The sequence below is a fragment of the Erigeron canadensis genome, chromosome 2, assembly GCF_010389155.1.
Source record: "Erigeron canadensis isolate Cc75 chromosome 2, C_canadensis_v1, whole genome shotgun sequence".
Lineage (NCBI taxonomy): Eukaryota > Viridiplantae > Streptophyta > Magnoliopsida > Asterales > Asteraceae > Erigeron > Erigeron canadensis.
In genome coordinates this window covers 43,486,756-43,503,586 of record NC_057762.1, presented here as the reverse complement: position 1 = coordinate 43,503,586, position 16,831 = coordinate 43,486,756, and the positions used below count along the sequence as shown (strand labels likewise).

At 31.0% G+C, this 16,831-nt stretch overlaps 1 protein-coding gene across 1 annotated transcript; it reads left to right on the top strand.

Annotated features, from left to right (window-relative positions):
* The first annotated feature begins 1,510 nt into the window (after positions 1-1,510).
* Positions 1,511-3,303, top strand: LOC122588319 (bidirectional sugar transporter SWEET9-like). Its single transcript, XM_043760429.1, has 6 exons — positions 1,511-1,559; positions 1,848-1,884; positions 2,038-2,248; positions 2,428-2,589; positions 2,687-2,806; positions 2,968-3,303. Exons 1-6 carry the CDS (start codon positions 1,511-1,513, stop codon positions 3,301-3,303), a joined length of 915 nt encoding a protein of 304 aa, XP_043616364.1.
* The last annotated feature ends 13,528 nt before the right edge of the window (positions 3,304-16,831 follow it).

Sequence of the window (16,831 nt, the reverse complement as noted above, 5' to 3'; positions counted from 1 at the left end):
GAGGAATACTGTTGAGCCCAAATTTACCGTTAAAAAAAAATAAATAGATAAAAAAAATCTCAATCCAATCTTTATTATTAATATATATACATGCCACATGGGTTAGCTAGTTATCTAAGATGTACTATTTATTTTTATCATGTGTTAAGTAAACCATTGAACTTTATAATAGAATATCATTTTTAAGTTTTAACCGCCATTACGAGAGCGATTTGAAGATTTTCTATAGCCTCATTCGCATGGACAATCTAAAAGCAAGTCGTTAATTAAGCATTGTGTATACACAACAATGCTTAGAAAAAGATATACAGTAAATATTCTAAAAGTTTGATATATTAATTCCTTGAAAAATTAGAATAACTAAACTGCTCGTTAAAAGGTGACATGGCAAAAATTACATTTTTATTTAGATACTAAATTGGAATAGAAAATTTAAAAGATGAGTAGATAAATTGAAATGATTGATATACATAAATGGACAGCATTGTTGGTTCATTAGTTTCATTTACCCATATGGCCATATATATATATATATATATATAAATAAAAGGTTACAATCAGATGAGAACCAACTTAAAACAAGAACAAATGAGAACACTTAAAAACTACATTTTGATGCATTAAAAGTTCATAAAACTGGCATAGTGCATAACTAATTATCATTATTTAAGTGTTTAACAACACATGGATCCGTCAAAATAAAAAAAAATCACGTTTTTTGTTGGATGCATCCAAATGCACTATGTTAGTTTTATGGACTTTTAATGCATCAAAATGATGTTTTTAAGTGTTCTCACCGTTTATATTTTAAAAGTGTTCTGACCGGAGTGTTACCTTATATATATATAACCAATTAAACACGTACACCTAAATGTTTTAAGAGAGAAATATCTTATATACTCCCTCCGTCCCATTAATAGTGTCCACTTTCTAAATTTAAAAGTCTTTTCTTTATAACTTTGACCTAAATTATTTTTATTTGTATTGCGTAATACTTGATGAAAATTATATGAAAAGATAGAGGTTTAGATGTGTTTTCATTAGGTATAACTTTCGCCAAGTATTATATAATACAATAAAAAATATTTAAGGTTAAACTTACAAAAAATAGACTTTGAATATTCAAAACTGGACACAATTAATGGGACGGAGGGAGTAATAAATTAGATAAATATCCTACCACATATCTTTGGTCTCGATCAAAGTTTGCTACTGCATGTACGTGTTCATGTAGTTAGAGACGGACCCATCGATCATATCATCCTCAATTAATTATTCCTTGCCTTATTCTTCTATATATATATAAAGGGATCAAGCTATCCCTATATTCATCAGGACTAACAATAGATATAGATAGAGGCCTGGAGGGAGAGAAATTAATTAAGGCAGCTGTATACTTATAATTAGTTGTGTGGCGAATAAGGAGCTAGCTAGCTAGAGATCGAAATAGTGCTGATCAGCTCGATCGCATTACTAATTAATCTCGATCAGTTATAAGCTAGCTAGAATAATGATGATTGGGAACTTGGCTCATCTCACTCTTGCATTTGGTCTTCTTGGTATATACATACTTTATTCATTCTCGATCGATCTCCCCCTTTTAAATCTCATCACGTACCCTTTTACTTTTATATACCCGTAAAATTATTGTGGGCGTTCCCCCTTATTTTATTTTTCTTTTGGCATGTACTATACATACCCACTACAACAACGGAAACATTAATACGTTACTATTATGCATGCTACAAACCATGCATGACTCTGGACAAGCTAATTAATTGTTTTACAGTTTGTGTTTGCTATCTAATTAATTAACACTTTGCTTCGATCTTCTTTTTAATTTGTAGGCAATCTTGTTTCATTTATGGTATTTGTTTCTCCAATGTAAGTCCCTTAAATAGTTATATCTTTAATTCATTTTGGTGAATTTGGAGGGCGGGATTAAATTAATTTGTCACACGTTCATTAATTATTTCCCTAATGCACGTACGTACTTTGGAACGAATAGCAATTTACAAAATGCATGCATGTATGCAGACCAACATTTTATAAAGTGTACAAGATGAAATCAACAGAAGGGTTTCAATCGGCTCCGTATGTGGTTAGCTTGTTCAGTGCGATGCTGTGGATATACTATGCATTGCTCAAGACCAACACCATGCTTATCATCACCATTAACTCTGTCGGCTGCTTCGTTCAAACCATCTACATTTGCTTCTATCTGTTTTACTCCTCCAAAAAGGCTAGGGTACGTATTACAGCTAGCTATCCCCTAGCTGGTCGATATATCGTTTAATTTTATCAAGTTAATTAATAATTTGGTTCGTACGTACGTACCTAGCTAGGATTATATATATAATATATATATACAGAGACTATATATGGCTAATTAATTAAGTATTCTTATAAACGTCTATATATATGTAGATGGAGAGCATGAAGCTAATCGTGTTGTTGATAGTGGTTGGGTTCGGATTAATTGTTGCGCTCACTCAGTTCCTTGCAAGTGGAGTTAACCGAGCCATGATAGTTGGATGGATTTGCCTTGTGTTTTCCTTGTGTGTATTTCTTGCACCTATGGGAGTTTTGGTAAGTATATCATAAGAAACAAGTGCTTAGCTCGTAATAAATACAGTAGTACATATATATGTTTCTAACTAACTATCGTTGCATTTATATATCACAGCGTCAAGTGGTTAAAACAAAGAGTGTGGAGTTTATGCCACTTTTATTATCAGTTGCACTCACCATCAACGCTATCACTTGGTTCTTTTATGGTCTTCTTATCCAGGACATCAATATTGCGGTACGTACGTACGTAATATATCATGAAAAGGAAAAAACATACTCTATTAATTAATTCAACAAAGTTTTACTTCAAGGCTGGCTAATTATTGAGTAATTGGTTTATATGTACGTATGTTGTACTAGTGGACAATAATTATATAGCATTAATTTTGCATGCAGATTCCAAATATACTAGGATTTTCATTTGGTGTGGTTCAGCTGATCCTATACTTCATATACAAGAACAAGACACCGGTTTTGAATAAAAAAATGGTTGACGACATTATTGAAGACAAAATATGTGAATTGGAGCCAGAAGTAGTAAAAGAACAGAAAATATTGATCGATGATGCAAATCTAATCTGTTCTGAAATTCTTCCCGTCGTTAGAAGATCGAATAGTAGTAGTAAAAGCGGACATGATCAAGAAGATGATTGTGTGGCAGCCGCGGCTATGGAACCTAAAAAGCCCTGCTGTTTTGAACCAAGTCACACCATTATACAAGTTGCCGCTTGACAACACCACACCGGCCACACCATGCGCCCATCTGATCGATTATTATTGCTACGTACTACGTATCATATACTCGTATATCTAGCTATATATAAGCTTAATTACAGCTTGCCTTCTCTCTCTCTCTCTATATATATATATGTAAGTCATGATCTTCTTAATAAGAATAAGAAGAACAATATATTATTTTGTTAGTTTTCGTTAATTCAAATGGGGCATTAATTATTTTTCGAGAATATATATTTCAACTATTATCCTAATAAGTACTGTAATAATCAAGCTAATTTTTGAATTTATATTATTGATCCGGCCCGATGATTAGCCCAACAAATGTCATACCAATATATAAACTGGCCATCCAATATAATTTCACTCGATCTAAAGCTGACGTACTAATGCTTATTGGATCGTGTTTCCCGCCTTCTACACAATATTTTGAAAAGCTCTTTCGAACAGATACCAAATTGGTCGTCCAGACTAAGTTAAATGTAGTTTTAAAGGCAATAATAATTAATAAATATGCATAAAAAAAATTCAAATTTTATATCAAAAGCTTGCTTATGTAAATATATAATTATTTTATCCACTTTAACTAAAGCTTTCAAAATTATAATTAGCAAGATCATAAAATGTTACACTCAAAGGCGATATATATTGTATCCAAATGTCTCACATGCATTTAAAGTAAGTTACACTCAAAGCTAGCAACGTATCCAAGTGTCTCACGTTTAAAGTGTCTCGTTGATAAAAACCAGTTCGAGTTTTAGGTTTAGATCAGGTTGGGTCAAACCCGGGTTTTATCCACCTAAGCAGGAGAATATTAGAGAATATATATAGATAATGCGCGCGTTCAAGGTTAGTTTAATATATATAGTTGGCTCAACCCGGCCAGAATAGCAACACATAAATTACTTGGTGATTGTCTGGGAATTAGTGTACGAGATTTGTGAGCTTTTTTGAGGTACTAATTAATTTACTTTCTTTTCTAAAAAAAGTTGGTCCATCCCGATTCCTTTGAGGCCACTAAAGTTTCTTTTATATTTTGTATTCTTATTCCTATATATATCCGTTAATAATAAAAAGATAAAAACAGTATATTGTAATATCGTTAATTTGTATCGTATCGATTATACACAAATACCAAATATCCTATGAGATATTCTATTATTAAACACATGTTTCAAAGGTATCCAGGAACATATTTTTGTAAAACCTCCTTATCACTTTATAATAACAAAATTATCTTTACTTAAAAAAATATATAATGAGATATATGCCTAAAAAATATGCTTAACTCATTCAATTTTTGATAAATATTACCTTAAACATTTTCCTTATAAAAGTTCCAGGTCTTCCTCATTTTAGAAAGGGTTACAAGAAAGTTAGTTTGAAAATTAAAAGAGTTATTAGTTGTCCTTAGTGAATTAATTTATACCCTAAAACCTTACTAAATTACATATATTTAAAGCTACATTTACAAAAATTACATCACTAATAGTCGCTGTCATCATCACCCGTTGTTGAAATTGTCAGACTGTCTCCAGAACCATCACGTACTGTCTAGTGTCCGTGTACCGTGCTAATATATGATAAAAGCCAAATGATGAATTTAGAAGAAAGAATAAACAAAATATCCAGGTCATACAGTTGGAAAATTAGGGATTCTTAAGAAAAAAATTTAGTAAAAAACACGATTTAAGATTTGTATCCAGGCCAAATATATTAGTCGTTATATATATGTATCGAGATGTTACATGTTCAATAACACATATATGCTTCAATTATTTTGCTAGTTCATCATAGCGATATTTATAACCCGACATTTTTCAATATAGGAATATACATCCATCAATCAAATTACTAATTTTGAGTAAGACGAATCATGCATAAAATCATAACGTACTTCACATATATGTTAGCTTTATATCTTTCTCATGACGGTCTGTCTCTGTCTCTAATAGCGACAAGGCATTCAACATATATAATGTTATTTCTTAGATTCAATATACTTTCACACATGTACTTGAGCAAAGATTAGCTTTTTGTAAAAAATAAACATATAATTTCACATGATTACTTTACATGATATAGGAGTATCCTCTTGTATAGAAGAACCCGTTATTAGTATGATAGTGTCTATTTGTTTAACATATTTTAAAGAGGAAACCATTTAAAAAAAGAGATGAAAATGAAATGTTGTAAAGAAAGTTAATTAGGAATGGATTGTGTAAGTTTGATTATGTAAAGTGTTATATAGTGAAACCACAAAATCGTGAGCCGCTACTTGCCGATTACCGCGATTGAGAATCGCAAGAAAGAACCTGAACAATTTTATAATCAGATCAAGAACATAAACAAATAGCACCCAGAATCCGAGTAGTTGACTGTGATGATTATTATTAAAGAGTGATTATTACAAGAATAAGTGATATCCAGATGATATCACTCTTATTACAAAATCTATATCAAGTTTATATATCAATACAGTTGATATATTTATATAGCCGAAAATCAAGAATATATCGAGAGAAAATAATAAGGGTTCTTAACCCTAAATCTGAAAAAGGAGGATATTTATATCCTTGTTTTACAAGTTTCATAATGGTCCCTCAATATATCTTCGTCTTCAATCTGAACCTTGAACTTTATTCTCTTATGTGATAAATATCCTCAAGACTTGATCTTTAACACTTTCAGTCCTTATTCTTCAATCATTTATCTTCAATACCCTGCATATTCTTACAAGTGTGTAAGTATAAGAATATATCAAATGTTCAAATTAAGCTTGTATTTTAACATCCCCCTTCAAGCTTAACTTGGAACATATTCATTAATCTTAGATTATCACAGAATTGCTTATAAGGTTGACCACCCAAACTTTTGGTAAAAATATCAGCAGAATTGTTTTTAGAATCAATTTTCACAATTTTAATGATTCCTGCACAAACCTTTTCTCTGACTAAATGTAGATCAATTTCAAGATGTTTAGTTCTCTCATGGAAAACTGGATTTGCAGCTATAAGAATGGCAGATTTATTATCACAAAAGATATTGATAGGAAACTTAAACTTAACATTCAAATCAGAGAGAAGGTTTTTAATCCATAAAATTTCACAAGTGACTGAAGCCAGGCCCTATATTCAGCTTCTGCTGAGGACCTGGCTACAGTTAACTGTTTTTTACTTTTCCTGGAGATCAAACAATTACCAAGATAAACACAAAAACCTGTTACAGACCTCCTGGATGTGAGACATCTTCCCCAATCAGAGTCAACATAAGCACTTAAGTCCAAATTCTCACTTTTAGAAAACTGCAGTCCCTTACCAGGAGCAGTTTTAAGGTATCTAAGAACTCTAAAAGCAATTTTTAGATGTTCTTCAGTTGGAGAATGCATAAATTGACTTAAGACATGAACAGAATAGCTTATGTCAGGTCTAGTAAGAGTCAAATATATGAGTTTACCAATAAGCTTTTGATACACACCAATATTGCTTAACAACTTTGAATTACCATCAGGTCTAGAAATAGATAAATTCATTTCCATAGGAGTTTTGGCAGGTTTACACCCAAGTAAACCAAATTCATCAAGCAGTTCTAAACAATACTTTCTTTGTGATAAACAAAGACCATTAGCATTTTCTAATACTTCAATGCCTAAAAAATACCTTAGTTTTCCAAGATCTTTTATAAGAAATTTAGATTTAAACAAGCTTTTAACCTTTTCAATCTCATTAATATCATTTCCTGTAATTACTATGTCATCAACATAGACAAGTAATGCAAGAAACACATGATTTTTAGTTAAAGTATACAAAGAATAATCACATTTACTTTGCACAAACCCAAATTCAGACAAAGCATTAGACAATTTGGCATTCCACTGCCTTGGAGCTTGTTTTAAGCCATAAAGTGACTTTACAAGTTTACACACTTTATTATTATCATTACTCACATTATAACCTTCAGGTAAGGTCATATACACATCTTCATCTAAATCACCATAAAGAAAAGCATTATTCACATCAAGTTGAAACAAAGGCCAATTATTGGTAACTGCCATACTAATTAAACATCTAATGGTCACCATTTTCACCACAGGTGAAAAAGTTTCATCATAATCTATTCCTTCTCTTTGACTATAGCCTTTAGCTACTAATCTAGCTTTATATCTCTCTATTTCTCCTGTTGATTTGTATTTAATTTTAAAAATCCATTTACAACCAATAGGAGTTCTTCCTTTTGGAAGGTCAGTAATGATCCAAGTATTATTCCTATGTAAAGCTTCCATTTCATTATTCATTGCTTGAACCCAATTCAAATCTTTAGAAGCTTCATAAAAATTCTTAGGTTCAACACCTTTATTTAGATTTGTAAGAAAACAAACATGAACAGGAGATAATTCAGAATAGCCAACAAATCTTTCAATTCCATATTTAACTTTGCCATCAACAACATAATCATCAAATTTTCTAGGCATATAAGAAACTCTTTTTAGATTTACAGGTTCATTATGAGTATTATCATCAACAAAAACATTGCCCTCAGAAATATCATTAATATCCTCACTTGTATGTGTTGCACTAGAATCTTTCACTGTGGTAGATTGAGAAGATTGATCATTAAAATGATCATTACTTCTCATACTTCCAGACAAGTGTGGTTCATGACCTTCACATACAACACTAGGTTCCCTCTCATCATCATTGGGACTTAAGTGTTCTTGTTGTTGATTATGCTCACTTAAAAATAAAAGATCAAAAAAGTTAAGATGATTAATATCATCCTGATTTTCTAAAGCAGTTTTAGATTTCAGTTTAAAAGGAAAAACCGTTTCATTAAATTTTACATCTCTTGAATAAAAAATAGTTTTATCATCAAGTTTAAAAAGTTTATAACCTTTCTTTTCATTTGAATATCCAATAAAAACACATCTTTCAGCTCTACTAGCAAATTTATCATTATTATTCAAAACAGTAGCATAACACAAACAACCAAAACACCTTAAGTGAGAGAGAGAAGGAGAAACACCAAACACATAATCAAAAGGTGATTTACCACCTAACACAAAAGAGGGAGTCCTGTTAATCAAATAAGTAGCAGTAAGTATGCATTCAGTCCACATATTCAGAGGTAATCCCCCTTGAAACATAAGAGATCTAGCAACATTTAAAAGATGTTTATGTTTCCTTTCTGCAATACCATTTTGTTGAGGACTGTATGCAACTGAAGTTTGATGAATAATACCTTTATTAGAACAGAAATCATTCATTAAATTGTTAACAAACTCAGTTCCATTATCTGTTCTTAAAATCTTAACTTTCTTTTCAAATTGAGTTTCAATCATATTTGTAAAGTTTACAATATTTTGAAATACCTCAGTTTTATTTTTGATTAGAAAAGTCCATACAGCCCTTGAAAAATCATCAACAACAGTAAGGAAATATTTATATCCTTCTTTACTTTGAATTCTATAAGGACCCCAAAGGTCTAAGTGAACAAGATCACCAATACAAGAAGACTTGTGATCACTTAAGGGAAAAGGTTCCCTTGTCTGTTTTGCCTTATGACAAATATCACAAGGTGTAGTATGCAACTTAGAATCCAGATTTAAATTATCTTTAAGAACATTCAGAACTTGGTCTGAGGGATGACCAAGTCTGCTGTGTCATAACTGACTAGAAACATAACATTTAAACATACAATTATTAGACACACCTTGCACATTATCACACTGATCATCAATAATATATAATCCACCTTGTTCACTACCAGTCCAAAGAGTTGTCTTGGTTTTTAAGTCCTGAATATAGCACTTATGATCATCAAATCCAATAAACATTTTACTATCTCTTGCAAGTTTATGAACAGAAAGTAAGCTTACAGTATATTCAGGAACAACTAAAACATCATATAACATGACATTTTTATTTAAAACAAGATTTCCAATTTTAACTATTTTAGCCAAAGTTCCATTAGGATGACCAACAGTCATATTAAGATCAGAAACATCTATACAGTTAATCATTTTATGTGCAGAATTTGTCATATGTTGATTAGCCCTGAATCAGTAATCCATCCCAAGTTTTTATTTGAATTTGTCAAATTTGAATTTGCACAAAAGTATTTTTCAAAATTTTGATTAAAAATTCTACTATTATTTGCAAAAGTACCTGCCATGTTAGCATGATTTCCTACAACTGCACTTTTCTCTTTATCCTCAATCAAATTCATAAGTCTCATCAATTGATCATTAGTAAGAGAAACAGGATTAGAAGAAGAAGCATTATTAGCAGATAAAGAGGAAGAACCCATAGAACCAGAACCCTTAACAGAGTTAGCATTATTAGTTTGAAATGGTTTTGAAAAATTTTGATTTGAACCTTTCTTTTTATATCCTGGTGGATAACCAATTAATTCATAACATCTGTCAATAGTATGACCATTATAACCACAGTTTGTGCATTTTAAAGTCTGATTTTGATTTTTATTAAATGAATTAGTGAACCTCCTTTTGTCATTAAATCTTGCAGCAAATACAGAATTTTGAGGTTTAGTACCATTACTAGATAACCCAACCCCTCTATGAGATTCCTCTCTAGACATAATAGCAAAAGCAGTTTTAACAGAAGGCAAAGGATCTCTAATAAGAATATTACTTTTAACAGAAGCATAAGAATCATCAAGACCCATTAAGAATTGCATTAGTTTTATTAACTGATTATGACTTTGAAACTCATTTGCAGCATGACATGTACAAGTAGGCAATTTAATCAATGCATCAAACTGTTTCCACAAAGGATTCAACTTATGATAATACTCAGATATTGATAAACCATTTTGACAAAGAGAATTAATCTTGTGATGTAGATTAAAAGTAACAACACCATCAACTTTATCATAAGTATCCTTAAGTTCTTGCCAAACAACAGAAGCAGATTTAGAGAAAATTTGACCAACATATAATTCTTCAGATACAGCATTTAGAATCCATGACAACACAACAGCATTACATCTATCCCATTGTTGAGCAAGCACAGAATTCACAGTAGATCTTTTACAAGTTCCATCAATAAAACCTATCTTGTTTTTAGTTTCAAGAGCAAGTGTCATAGCACAAGACCACACATTATAATTCTCAGTTCCAGTTAATTTCAAACTAATCAAAGGTGTACTTGTAGTATCACTAGCATGCAAATACAAAGGGTTACCAAAATCCAGTTTACTAATTTTAGTTTCATTATCAGAATTATCAAAATCAGAATCAGAATTTTCATTATGCACAGAAGCAGGAGGAGTATTTCCTTTATGAACAGAACCAGGAGGAGTATTTCCTTTATGAACAGAACCAGGAGGAGTATTCACCATTTTAACCAATCAAATAATCACACAGTCACAAATATATCAAGTAGAATTTTTCTAGAAGAAAAAACACATAAACAAATATTATTCAAGCAAACACCACGTAAATAATCAAGAAATAATAACGAGCAATCTTTTTTTAAATTTTTTTTGAAAAGAACCCTAATCTCACAAAAGTGCCAGAGCAGGATTCCTAACCTTTCATGAAGGCAGGTCAAGGATTACATAGTTGTGGTTTTAGTAGATTAGGATTAAAAAACAAATTATTAAGATCAGAATAAAAGGAAGAAGAATACAAACAGTGCTTTAATGCCGAAGGATGAGGAACCCTAAATCTATTCTTGATTCACTTAGTCAAGAAAAAGAATCAGGATCTGAAATAGCAGCGGAAGAACAAATCGATCAGAAATAGATTTGAATCAATAATCCCTAAAAATTAGGGTTTTCTAAATGAAAATACGCCCTAATCTGAAATCACCCAAAATCAACACAAATCTTTAACGGAACCTGTCTCTGATACCATGAACAATTTTATAATCAGATCAAGAACACAAACAAATAGCACCCAGAATCCGAGTAGTTGGCTGTGATGATTATTATTAAAGAGTGATTATTACAAGAATAAGTGATATCCAGATGATATCACTCTTATTACAAAATCTATATCAAGTTTATATATCAATACAGTTGATATATTTATATAGCCGAAAATCAAGAATATATCGAGAGAAAATAATAAGGGTTCTTAACCCTAAATCTGAAAAAGGAGGATATTTATATCCTTGTTTTACAAGTTTCATAATGGTCCCTCAATATATCTTCGTCTTCAATCTGAACCTTGAACTTTATTCTCTTATGTGATAAATATCCTCAAGACTTGATCTTTAACACTTTCAGTCCTTATTCTTCAATCATTTATCTTCAATACCCTGCATATTCTTACAAATGTGTAAGTATAAGAATATATCAAATGTTCAAATTAAGCTTGTATTTTAACAGAACCGGTTACACTTTTCACGCTCTTCACCCTAAAACTAATCCTACATGTATTACTGTACAATTTAGCAATAATTCTTACATAATCATTTAGTCAATCAATAGAAACCAGAGCTAACTTTGATTACAACAAACAAACAGTTGGGTAAATAAAAAGCAATAATAATTGGCGACAAATTGAACTATAACTTATCTGGCAATGTGCCACACCACACGTTCATGCCCCTAAGTTCTTCTCTCTAAATTAATTGCAATGGAACAATTGGAATATTGTCACACCATCCCACACGTATTGTTTTTCTCTGTTTAATTAATTGAAATGGAACAAACAGGTACAAGATTAGGGCATCTTTCATGATAATAACACTCTTATTTTCTTTGCAAGTGTCGTTAAGGCAATATTTATAAAGCTTTTATTAAGTTCGATGAACTTATATTTTTATGTTAATTTATAGATAGCTAGGTAGATATTTTTTCTAAAAAGCAAAACGTAATCTACTATACATCTACTAAACTACCAGTTTAAAACTAAAACCTCCATACTAAAAAGAAAATCCTTTATCAACCTCATATAGACTATTTATAAATATTTGATATGATGCATGGTATTATGATCAATATTAATAAGTGTATTAATTATATTTATGTTGTGTGTCGCCAATTCATGATGGGGCTAATCAACGAGTATCCAAAAAGAACGGCTATTTTTACCTTATCCGATTAGGGCCCGAGTATGATGGGCCAATAGTTTCTTTTGGATTGCTGGACGCCAAGCAGATTAGATCCAGGCCCGAATCTGAGCCCAACCCAATTATTCCCTTGGTAAAAAGAAAAGTAGTCACCACTCACTAACTCACCAGCACTTTCTGAAATCTTTTACTTTTGACTTTTGAATTCTTGATTGAAGCTACAAGTCTACAACTAATGATTATCTAAAGTTTCTAAAACTTCTGATTAGCCTCTAAAGTTTATAAAACGCTACTTGTTCTTGTTTTTTTTTTTGAACAGCAATTATAAAACGCTACTTTTGGTTAATGCAGGGACTTGTTTAATTGTTCTAAACTCTACCGTGGAAAAGCTATCCTTCGTGCATAAAAAACTAAAAAGATACAAAGATATTAAGGAGAAATATACAGGAAAGAGAATTTTAAAAAAGTTATAAAATAACTGGCCAAAATTCTAGCAACAATAAAAGCCTGAACATTCTAGTTCTAGATACCCATAAAGCCACGAAGACCCAACAGTATAAAAGAAAGAGAAAAATGAATATGAGGTTGTTATGCATTCAATTTGGGTGAAAAACCCATCACATACCAATATTTTAATAGTTTGAATAAATATTTGGTCTCCCATGATTTTTATGGTTTAAAAAAGATATGTGAGCAATTTTTCACCCAACTTAAGTGCCTAACAGCCTAATATTCTCTTTCCTTAAAAGAAAAAATATTTTTTAATTACAATAATAGGAGATAAAATATTCACGATCGGAACTGGTTCAAGTAATACAATTATAGTATCAAGCAATTGTTAAAAGTGATCAATCTAAGTTGTGTTTATTTATTTGTTATTTGTCATTTTAACCATAAGATCAAAAAAGCAAACATTTAGGTCTCTAATCTCATAAACTGATCAACATCTTTTAACCATATATATATATATATATAAGATGTGATGAAGCTTTTTACAAAGGCGTAATAGGTTGAGTGCAAATCAACCCCTCTCACGTCATTACTTATATTCAGTTGTAATCTACGATCAATATACAAACCGATACATCGTATACTGGTGGGAATGGATTGGAGTTATTAGCTAATTAATCATTAATCGATCCTTAATTGTCATATCAAAGAGAATAATAATAATAAAAAAAAGATATGACCATCTATCAATAAACTAAAACATGATTGACATATTTTTGAAACGATACGTGTCGTAATCTTTGATCGACAAGTGTCTTTTTAATTTATTATTTTGTTAAATTAGCTTTTTTAGTTGTATATAAATTCAATATCCTTATTAAATTTAGAATTAAACTCAAACTCTTGGCTTATTAATACAAAAGACATTAATTATAACCTTATTTGATTGATTATTTTTTCATTAATAAATTGTCTTCTTTTCTTTTCCAATTATTTAACTCCTATTATTACTTATATTAATTATAATAATAAGTTATTAACATGAAGACTTTAAAAATTAAGTTTACGATCCGAAATCACAGGTTATTTGTCATCATCCATTATGCTTACAAGTTTCGATTTTGATGTGCTTCTAAAAATTTAAGGTTAATCCAAAATTCTAACTAAAGATATACTCGTATTATATTTATCGTTACTGTATATTATAATTTACATTTGATCATCGATTTACTTTAACAACAATTTATTTCTTACCCATGAATCATGTTTGAAACATGTTCGAATTTTTTAATGATATAATCTATATAGCTATCGTATGGATATTAGGACTAGTATATACATATATTTGACGTCCAACAGAGTACTAACAAGAGAAGCTAGGTAGCATATACGTACGTGGTACAAATTCAAAAGGCTGTTTCGCGAAGTTACGTCAAACAAACAAACCAGCAATAATTTGGTAATTAATCAAAGTCTACTTTTGAGCCATTGGCCTAACAAACAACACGTATGTAACTGTTTTCTTCAATAACACTCACGTCCATGAATTTGAATGAATGAATCATCAAATCAAATAATACTTTCACCATGTGATAATATGATATATATGGCAATGATCAATCGCAATCTTTCAGTAGTCATCCTATCCTAGTAGTTAATTCTAAATATTCTTGAAGAAAAAGCTCGATGATCATATATGTGATGGAATCAAATTAATTAATGTCAAAAGATGTCCAACGGAAAACCCCCCATTTTGTAGTAGAGTTTATTTGTCGTCATACATACACAACGATCGAATTGAATGAAAGCTTCGTTTTTGTCTCTGTCGCTGTTAACTTACTATATTCCAAATTTATGGGTTCCACATTTTGATTCATCTTCCCCTTTCCAAGAAAAAGTTCGGTTGTCGTGTTATATCACTCGATGATTTTGCATGTCCTCCATTTTTAGTAACACACAACATCAAATTAATGTGTTCAAGTCGTGAAGTTTAACATCTGCGATAATATTGACCCAGTCTCCATCTATGAAGCGGCCGGGAGTCCAAGAGTCGGCATATATGTATTTCCTGTTGTTGAGCAAGTACTGCTTAATTACGAATTAGACCAAATAATTTAGATACTATATGTATATGTATTTAATGTAATTTTCACTATGTACAGTTGTACACTATAATTAAAAACTAAGAAGAACTGAGTTGGAATATATTATAGAACATTTAGCTAGGCTCATACAAGACTAATTTCGACATCCATTATTGAGTTTAATTAGGTCGTTAACTTTTGTATCTTAGGCCTCATTTTGCTACTTGCGTAGGATCACCAAAATTTGCACAAATCTCATCGGCTACTATGTACCCTGGATTTGCCTTAAAACAGCATCGATCGGAGGAGTGCGTTGTTCTGTATTCCATGATTGTGTTTCTATATATTAATTGTTTCGTACTATGTGTTTGTGATTCAGTAATGAACATCGAACCCCAACGAAAATGGGTGTTTGGGGGTGGAGCTTCAAACACTTGTATGGGAAGGATTTATCAAACACTTGTATGGGAAGGATTTATCTCCTTAAATCTCTTCACATACAAAAGCTAAATTCACATGTGCACGAGATTGAAGCACAATTGCATTACGAAAAGCCTTCTAAAAAGGTTATTATCTGTAACTGTCATTTCCAATTATTAAAAAGGTGCAACCCCCAAGATAGGATTCTTTAAAGTTCTCGATTTCAAAATAATTTAAGGAAAAGGCAACTAAATTGCACAAATGAAATGACGTTTCATGGATACAAATGTGCTTTCAAATACTCTATAGATTAACCGCATTTCATAATGGATCTTTTCCGGCCACATCCAGCAAATTATCATTTATCATACATATACATTCTAATATTCAGAGAGACGGAACAAGATATATTTTTTTTAGGGTGCAAATTTATAACCTTTCTATCATGATCTATAACAACTTTTAGTACTTTTTTTTTTTTTAATGTATATTTACTCGAAAGATGTCTCATTCATTGTTTTCTGAACACATCCATATTTTTGCGGGGTCATATGTCTAATGAAGGCATCCCCCACTCTTCAAAAACTTAGTAAGAGATTATAACTAATGTAAACACTCCTTGGAAGAGGTCTTGTGTTCAGACCATCCCTCCTTGTAATAAGTCTTCTGTTCAAGCCTTGAGAAGACATGAGAATTAAATCTCTTTATGAGGACTTGATTTGGGTATACCTAGGTTCAAGCCTGAGTGGACAAGGTTTACCCCTATTAATCGTCGTGCCTTCGGCCGGATTAGTAGGTGGTTTTCCCCCCATCGGGTATTTGAAAAAGGCATTTTCACTTCGAGTGAGCTTTCTAGCGCGAACCCAGTTAAAACAACGTATGTTAGACCTCTCGCTGTGAATCGCGACACGAAGTTTGCAACGAAATTCACCTTTAAAAAAAACCCAACGTAAACACTCACGTTGATAAATGGGTGATGATGAATCATAAATCTACAACAATTTTTATCAATTTACAACTACTACAACAAAAATGTCAATTGCTCACATTTATTTTTTCGCATTTTTAAAATGTGTGAAAAAAAATACGTTAATTTGTTCACATTTAAAATTGTATTAAAAAATTTCACACGTTAAAAAATTTAAAAAGTTATACTTTTTTCACAAGTATAAATGTATAAACAAAATGTTCACACTTAAAAGTGTAAAAAATGTCACATATTGTGACACTAAAATTCCTCGCACTTCCTCTTGTGTGAGGAGATTTGATGTCACAAATTACTTCCACACTTTTAAATGTGAACAATTACATATTTTTACACACTTGAAGATGTGAACTTTTTATTTCTACATATATAATTGTGAAAAGATTTTAATTTTTTAACTTTATTCACACTTTTAAATTTGTGTTCTTTTCACACATTTATAATTGTGAATAAAGTAACAATTTTTTATGTAAATAAAACAAAGTTGTTTTTGAAACTTATTTTCTTATGTGGAATGCTAACATTTTTTCTTAAACTATTTTCTATAC